The 8,563-nt window shown below is 47.2% G+C and overlaps 1 protein-coding gene across 1 annotated transcript in view; it reads left to right on the top strand.

Annotated features, from left to right (window-relative positions):
- Positions 1-313: 313 nt before the first annotated feature.
- The window catches only part of LOC119363510 (methionine aminopeptidase 1B, chloroplastic-like), a 9,989-nt gene continuing 1,739 nt past the window's right edge, over positions 314-8,563 (top strand). Inside the window, exons 1-8 of the mRNA XM_037628880.1 lie at positions 314-628; positions 774-864; positions 1,112-1,343; positions 1,449-1,610; positions 1,700-1,741; positions 1,854-1,925; positions 2,202-2,281; positions 3,678-3,775. Of these exons, the coding sequence (XP_037484777.1) occupies positions 484-628; positions 774-864; positions 1,112-1,343; positions 1,449-1,610; positions 1,700-1,741; positions 1,854-1,925; positions 2,202-2,281; positions 3,678-3,775 (922 nt within the window). The 5' untranslated portion in view covers positions 314-483. The remainder of the gene's footprint in view (positions 629-773; positions 865-1,111; positions 1,344-1,448; positions 1,611-1,699; positions 1,742-1,853; positions 1,926-2,201; positions 2,282-3,677; positions 3,776-8,563) is intronic.

Here is an 8,563-nt window from a genome sequence, read left to right as displayed (position 1 = left end):
GCAGGAGGACTGTGTAACCCTAGGTTGAGAGCCTAGGGGACTTCCGCTCCTAGATTTATGTTGCACCACTAATAGATCATTGTTCTTTGTTTTTGCACGTCCTTGGTGACGCTCTTTGTTTGTCCTACTTACAAGAGGATAACCCATTCTTTCATTTTTTTTAGCTGAGGGGGCGCTCAAACGAACAGGTGGCTGTGGATGATGTGGAACGCTCCACTGCTTCAAGATTCGTGCATCAATCCGACGGCCATCAAGATGTTCTCTCGGAAAGCCAAAAATCTGACGTCAGTCATGTAACACGCATAGCCGAAACCTCCCGGTCCCGGCGGCGTCTCATCCTCAACGCACATCCCCTCTCTCCGGTCTCCGCTGCACTCTTCCTCCTCCCTTGTACCCGCCGGTCTCCTCTTCCTCGAACACGGCCGCCGGCCCCGTTTCCTCGACCACGACGCCTCCACCGACGCCGTGCGAATCCCCATCGCCATGTCACCTGGAGCGTCATGTTCCGGCGTTCCAGTACCACTCCGCCCGGCCGGAACCCACACATTCCTCCTGCCGGCGGCTCCCCCGTTCGTCTCAAAGTGCACCATCAATCGAAGAGATCCTCGGACGGCCTCTTCTTGTTTTGGTAAGGAGCCTGCTCAGCTTAATTGCTTGGGTGGGTCGTTCTACTACCAACAGCCGTTTATTGCTCCAAAAAAACGTTATGGGATTAACAGAGCTGAAACTACAGCAGGGTTCGTAGCTGATTCTTCTTTGCTGTCCTGCTGTAGGTAAAGCAATAACGCCAAAGCGCTGCTTTGTCGTGGCCGGCGGACTTACTTGGGTGGATGGGGTTGAAGAAGAGCTCATGGAGCTACAAAAGTACGATTCTCGTCACTATTACGCTGTGCTTAAGCTTCTGTTGTCGCTTCTTTATCATGTCGTCAGGGTTTACCAATTGCCGTAGCCATTGGTTTGGAGCTAGGTTCTGAATTTCCTCTGACCTTAGATTTCGCACTTGATGGTACTCATCTTGGTGTGACATCTAGAGTAAGTTGCTCTGTAGCTCTAAAGTCAGCCAGTCTGTTTCTTATTTGATGACTCTGTAAACACCCTTACACATTTGAAGGACACAAGAGCAAAGTTCAGGGAAGTTGAAGAAGAGGCCGCCTTTGAGGCGTGGAAAGGTCTATCCCCAACTTCCTGTACCAGAACACATTCCAAGACCTTATGTGGGTGCAAACATACCACAAGAACTACCCGCAGTTCGCCAAATACACAACGCCGAAGGTATCGCTGGGATGAGAGCTGCTTGCAAACTTGCTGCCCGTGTACTGGACTTCGCGGGAACATTGGTTAAGGTATATTATTTTTTCCATAGATAGCTAGAATCCTTTTATATCTAAATCATCTGAAGACTCTGCAGTGTACACTTCATAACAGTCATTATTTCATCGTCATTTCAGCCATCAGTTACTACAAATGAAATCGACAGGGCGGTGCATCATATGATAGTTGAGGCGGGTGCTTATCCTTCTCCACTTGGCTATGGTGGATTTCCTAAAAGTATCTGCACATCAGTAAATGAGTGTGTCTGCCATGGACTACCTGATTCAACACAGCTGCAGGTTCTGTAGGATGAAATTTGCATCTCTCTTTCTTTATTTTTCTGTCATGCCTATGTACTCTGGGATGAAAAATGTTGTTTCTACTGCAGAATGGAGACATCATAAATATTGATGTAAATGTGTTCCTAAATGTAAGTTCTCTCTCCTAAGATTGTGCATATACTTCGTTGGTATGTTTGGCATAGAGTCGGATTTTACTGACACATTCCCTAGTTTTAACGCGATTCGTACCATTCTTTTCAGGGGTACCATGGCGGAACTTCCAGAACATTTGTATGCGGAGAAGCGGACGAATCTATCAAGCATTTCCTAAAGGTAAGCTATTATTGATTTGTGAGGTATTTCATCCACGGACATAGCCATTCAGTAGCAGTTTGCACTAATGTGAATTTTACGGTGTTTTTATCCGAAGACATGTTGGATTTTAACAAATCCCTGTAGTATTTGTTCTACTTTATAGATCTAATTTTGAGGCTTAATGTTCTGAAAGGACTTTTTTACAGTTGGGCGATACACTATCTTCTCTTTTATCGAAAAAAAAGTTCTTTCGTCCATGAAAACATGAAACCAAATGATCTTTATTGGGTTCAGGCAGCTGAAGAATGCTTGGAGAAGGGTATTTCTGTCTGCAGGGACGGTGTAAACTACAGAAAAATTGGCAAGAAGATAAGGTAGTTTTTCTACATGACACTATGTTCGTTACCTGTTAGTTGATTCTTTCTGAAAACTTAGACAACAAAAGCATCTGTTTATACATATTTTACTGGTCAATATTCGCCGAAGAGAATATCATGGATAAACAAGACCTTGTTCTTGAATCTTAGGGCTCATTAGGTTTGCAGGATTTTTGGAGGATTCCCATAGGATTTTTTTCCTATGTATGGCATTCGTTTCACAAGAATGAAGGTACTAGATTCCTTAGGATCGTGTCCATATTGGCTTAATTCCTAACGATTCTTAGCATTAGGTGAGACCTCATGGAAAATTCGTAAGGATTAAAGTGGAGAGAGCATCCCAATCCTTTACTTTTCCTATTCCTTTGATTTAGAAATCCTGCAACCTGAATGAACCCTTAATATAGGATATTTTTCAGCTCTCTAATTTGTTTTCATACTATCTTCGAAAAACCTGTGAAGCTAACTTTCAGAGCAAAATCAGTTTTCTGTTCTTACAAATTTTCCATTTCCAAACTCGACCTGAAATGTTGCCTCAGGAGTTGGTTACATTTCAGTAGATCTGAGTTTAGGCGTGCACTCTATTAACAAAAAACCCTTTGCACTGCAATTTTTAAAAATAAAATACTCAACTGAGTAATTTTACCCATGGAAAAATCCCACCAAAGAGGCAGCATAAACTGTTAGTAAAACTGCTTTTTTTTGCAACGTTAGTAAAACTGCTTATGACTAAATGACTTCAGGTTTCTTGTTTCATCATATTATTGCGGGTGCGCGTCACCGCTCAATCCCAACCATTCATTATCTGCTTTCCATTTTAGGTACAACCAGCCTCTTATGTATTGGGTACCTTAGGTAATTTTCAAACAAGATGGTTTGCAAATGTTTGCTGATTTGAGAGAATATATGAAACAGTGAAAGACATGCTTGGAATGTGGAAATTTTCCTAGGTTTACCATACAACAAACTATCCCTGGTTCCAGACAGGCCCTTAAGTTGCATAGAGCAAACTGTTCACCGCTGCAGTTCCACCAAACATGTAGATCTACTGTATAAATGCGTTGGTCGGTGGGTTGTGCTTGTTTGGCATCCAGATCCTAGATATCGTTTGGAGGATGGGAATTTTCCTAGATTCCTGTGAGGTTTGAACTATTTCCATGTGAAACTCGTGCAGAACCCGTGAATCCTAAATACCAACAACACTTTTATTGCTATTGTAAGCTAAGTGTTAAATTTATAAAAACCAGTATGGCACTAAATCTAAACTAGACTAACACTGATACTCTTAAAAGCAAAAATCGCCGAGTTTTTCATTGCTGCACCTTTGTACTGAGATTTTCTGAAGAACATTTGTGATGCCGCGTATCTTTAAATTTTCTTCAAATTATTTCAGTAAGCTTGCTTATTTCTATGGCTATCATGTGGTGGAGCGTTTTGTTGGACATGGAATTGGAACTATGTTGCATTCTGAGCCACTTATCCTCCATCATGGTGAGCACTTATTTGATATTTTCCTGCTCTTTTTGACCTACCTTACCATTGATATTCATCCGACTGGGAACATCTTTCTGTAGTTCAGCACCTTAGCATATAACATTACTCGATTTCATGTTCAGTATGCCAAGTCCAGTCGCTTGTTGTTAGAGTTATATTTATGTTGGCTTTTGGCCTTTTGCATTCTGGCCTTTGGCCTCCCCTGTACATGTATATATGATGGCGTTTTGCCTCCTGATAATGATAAGTTGCTATTCCTAACATGGTATCAGAGCTTAGGTTCTTTTTTCTCGCACGCGCAACTCGTGCTACCATCTAATCCCACGCCGCGCCGCTGTTTTTCCGGCCAGCGCTGCTGCCTTCTCCCCGTTGTTCAGGCTGCTTTTAGTCCGCTGCCGATCGGGACTTGGCTGGCGCTCGATCTGCAAGGCTTGATCCACTCCGTCTCCAACTATTGCATATCCAAAGGACTAGGCTCCTCACGATCGGGCCGCTCTGGCTGATCTGGATCGAAACAACTGCTCCAGCAGCCGGCTTGCTCCACTTCGTCTCTGATCTCGCCGCCCGCTCTTTCGTTTGGTGTGCTGCCACCGCGGCCCGCCCGTCTGGTGCGCCGTCGCCGCCGCCCGCCCGGCCTGGCCGACGCCGTCCATCCTTCTTCTTGCCCCGCGCGCGATCTGGTCGAGCGCCAGCCGCCATTGCCGCCTGCTGCTCTCCCGAGCCGGTTACCCATCTCACACTCGTGTGCGTTGACTGCAGGGTCGTGAATCGATCCACCTGCCTGTGTGTGTGCTCCCTGCTTCCGTTCTGCTTTGGGCTGCTAGTGGGCTTCGTTCGGCTCCCTGGCTTGACGCCCTGAAGTTCTGTCGTTGTGAAAAAAAAAAGTAAAAAAAAAAGAAAAAAAAAGAAAAAAAAGAAAAAAAAGAAAAAAAAAGAAAAAGAGAGGCACAATGCTTTCGTCGGGTACGCCTCCCCCTCGCTGCCCGGTGTTTATTGACGGTGTTCCTTATATTGATCCCATCTCGCACATGCGCTTTTCCTCGGTGCTTGGTGCTCGCCCGCTTGGAGGTGGTGTTTGTCGCTCTACATCGGCACCTTTTGCGACATCCACTTGTGCTGCTGGCCGCTCTACATCAGCTCCTTCGGCAGCTGCACCGCCTCCTCTGGCCGCTTCTCTGCATGGTGATGGTCGCTCTTCATCGACTCTTTCCATGACTTCCGCACCTGGTGATTGTCGCCCCACGTCGACTCCTCCCGCGGCTTTCGTGCGCGGCGGTGATCGCTCTGTGTCGACTTCCCCAGTGGTTTCCACATGCGGCTCTGGGTCGACTCGCTACTCTCGGTCGACTTTACATGCGGCTTTCATGGGGGGTGGTGACTGCTCATTGTCGACAAGTGTTTCTACCTCAACCTCTGCCCTGTCGCTGTCTGCACGTGAGATTGCACAACTACGTTGCCTGCTTGATGCTTGGGATTCTTCACCAACAGTTTCTGCAGATTCTGTGACTGACTCTTCTGGCAATGAGAAACCACCTTCTACCCATTCAGGTACATCCCCATGGATTCTTGATACTGGAGCGTCTTTTCATATGACGTATGATTCTTCCACTTTGACCTCTGTTCGACCTGTCGAGTCTCCTGTTCGCGTTCTTACGGCTGATGGCACTCCCCTCCCTGTAGCAAGTCGAGGCACTCTTAGCACTTCTTCATTTCATGTTCCCTCTGTAGCTCATGTTCCTCGACTTACCATGCAGCTCATATCTGGTGGTCAGATTGTAGATTCTAGTTGTAGGGTCATTCTCGACTTTGATTCGTGTTCTGTTCAGGATCGTCACACGGGCGCTCTGCTTGGTGCTGGCCCTCGACGCTCTGATGGTCTCTGGGAGCTTGACTGGCTTCGTCTTCCCTCCGCTGCCACCGCCGCTAGTCTCACAGCCCCTGTTACTGCATCTACCGGCTCTTTTCAACAGTGGCATCATCGTCTTGGCCATTTATGTGGTTCTCGTCTCTCCTCTTTGGTTCATCGCGGTGTTCTGGGGTCTGTCTCCGGTAATGCTTCGTTGGATTGTCTAGGTTGTAGGCTTGGCAAGCAGATTCAGCTACCTTATCCTCATAGTGAGTCAGTGTCCGAGCGCCCTTTTGATCTTGTTCACTCTGATGTTTGGGGTCCGGCTCCCTTCACTTCTAAAGGGGGTCATCGTTACTATATTATCTTTATAGATGATTTTTCTCGGTACACATGGATCTATTTCATGTCTTCCCGTAGTGAGGTCTTATCTATATACAAAAAATTTGCTGCCATGGTTCATACCCAGTTTTCTACTCCTATTCGCGTTTTCCATGCAGATTCAGCTGGTGAGTATATCTCCCATGCTCTGCGAGGATTCCTTGCTGAGCAGGGTACTCTTGCTCAGTTCTCTTGTCCTGGTGCTCATGCTCAGAATGGTGTGGCTGAGCGCAAGCATCGTCACCTTCTTGAGACGGCACGTGCGATGATGATCGCTGCCTCTCTTCCGCCTCACTTCTGGGCTGAGGCTGTTACCACTTCCACCTATCTCATCAACATTCAGCCATCTGCTGCTCTACAGGGTGGTATTCCTCTTGAGCGTCTTTCTGGTCGTTCTCCTGATTATTCGGCGCTTCGCTTGTTTGGTTGTGTTTGCTATGTTTTGCTTGCCCCTCGTGAACGCACCAAACTGACCGCTCAGTCTGTTGAGTGTGTCTTTCTCGGATACAGTGATGAGCATAAGGGCTATCGGTGTTGGGATCCTGCCAGTCGCCGGATGCGTATTTCCCGGGATGTCACCTTTGATGAGTCTCGTCCCTACTACCCTCGGCCATCCTCCTCGGCCTTTTCCACGGAGGACATCTCTTTTCTTACCTTTCCGGATAGACCTCCCTTTGTTTCCAGTATTCCTACTCCTCATCCCACTATTGCAGATTCGACACCGTCCTCTCCTATGGTTTCTTTTCCTCCCTCATCGCATGAATCACCACCTTCATCACCGATACCTTCCTCTTCTCCACCTTCATCACCGATACATTCCCCGTCTCTACCTCCAGTGATTCCACCTCTCCCATCCTTTCCTTTCCATTATACTCGTCGTCAACGTGTTATGGATGAGTCTACTGATGTGCCCTCTACTTCTGATGTGTCGTCTTCCTCCTCTCAGCCGACTTATGGTCTTCGTTCTCGGCCTTGTCCACCTCCTGATCGATATTCTCCTTCTCGCTATGGTCTTTCGACCGTTGTAGAGCCGGCTTCTTATCGAGATGCTATTGTTCATCCTGAATGGCAGTTTGCCATGGCAGAGGAGATTGCTGCTCTTGAACGCACCGGCACATGGGATCTAGTTTCTCTTCCTCCTTGTGTTCGCCCCATCACTTGTAAGTGGGTCTATAAGATTAAGACTCGCTCTGATGGTTCTCTTGAGCGTTATAAAGCTCGTCTTGTGGCTCGTGGCTTTCAGCAGGAGCATGGTCGTGATTACGATGAGACCTTTGCTCCTGTGGCCCATATGACCACTGTTCGCACACTTCTCGCCGTGGCCTCTGTTCGCCACTGGTCCGTGTCTCAGCTTGACGTTAAGAATGCTTTTCTTAATGGTGAGTTGCGTGAGGAAGTTTATATGCAGCCACCACCTGGGTATTCAGTTCCTGATGGCATGGTCTGCCGTCTTCGTCGCTCTCTCTATGGCCTTAAGCAAGCCCCGCGTGCCTGGTTTGACCGTTTTGCCTCGGTTGTCACTGCAGCTGGTTTTTCACCCAGTGTCCATGATCCAACACTGTTTGTTCACCTTTCTGCTCGTGGTCGCACTCTTCTTCTTCTATATGTTGATGACATGATCATCACCGGCGATGATCTTGAGTACATTGCCTTTGTCAAGGCCCGTCTCAGTGAGCAGTTTTCTATGTCTGATCTTGGTCCACTTCGTTACTTTCTTGGGATTGAGATTTCCTCCACCTCTGATGGCTTTTTTATTTCCCAAGAAAAGTATATCCAGGATCTTCTTGCTCGTGCGGCTCTTAGTGATGAGCGCACTGTTGAGACTCCTATGGAGCTTAATGTTCACCTTCGTGCTACTGATGGTGAGCCCTTGTCCGATCCGACTCGTTATCGTCATCTTGTTGGGAGTCTTGTCTATCTCGCTGTCACTCGTCCGGATATCTCCTATCCTGTCCATATCCTGAGTCAGTTTGTTTCTTCTCCCACTTCGGTTCACTATAGTCACCTTCTTCGTGTTCTACGATATCTTCGTGGCACGATCTCTCACCGTCTCTTCTTTCCTCGTTCCAGCTCGTTACAGCTCCAGGCCTATTCAGATGCTACCTGGGCTAGTGATCCTTCGTATCGCCGTTCACTTTCTGCTTACTGTGTCTTTCTTGGTGGTTCTCTCATTGCCTGGAAGACGAAGAAACAGACTGCAGTTTCCCGTTCGAGTGCAGAGGCTGAGTTGCGAGCTATGGCTCTTCTCACAGCAGAGGTGACTTGGTTACGCTGGTTACTCGAGGATTTTGGTGTTACTGTTACTGCACCTACTACACTCTTGTCAGACAGTACAGGTGCTATCAGTATTGCGCGGGACCCAGTGAAGCATGAGCTTACCAAGCATATTGGTGTTGATGCTTTCTTTGTGCGCGCTGGTGTGCAGGACCATGTTATCGCTCTTCAGTATGTGCCTTCCAAGTTACAGCTGGCGGACTTCTTCACGAAGGCCCAGACTAGAGCGCAACATGGATTTTATCTCTCCAAACTCAGTGTTGTGGATCCACCATGAGTTTGCG

This window comes from Triticum dicoccoides, chromosome 2B (assembly GCF_002162155.2).
Source record: "Triticum dicoccoides isolate Atlit2015 ecotype Zavitan chromosome 2B, WEW_v2.0, whole genome shotgun sequence".
NCBI lineage: Eukaryota > Viridiplantae > Streptophyta > Magnoliopsida > Poales > Poaceae > Triticum > Triticum dicoccoides.
The sequence above is the reverse complement of the archived record's forward strand: the minus strand, read 5'-3'. Positions and strand labels throughout refer to the sequence as shown.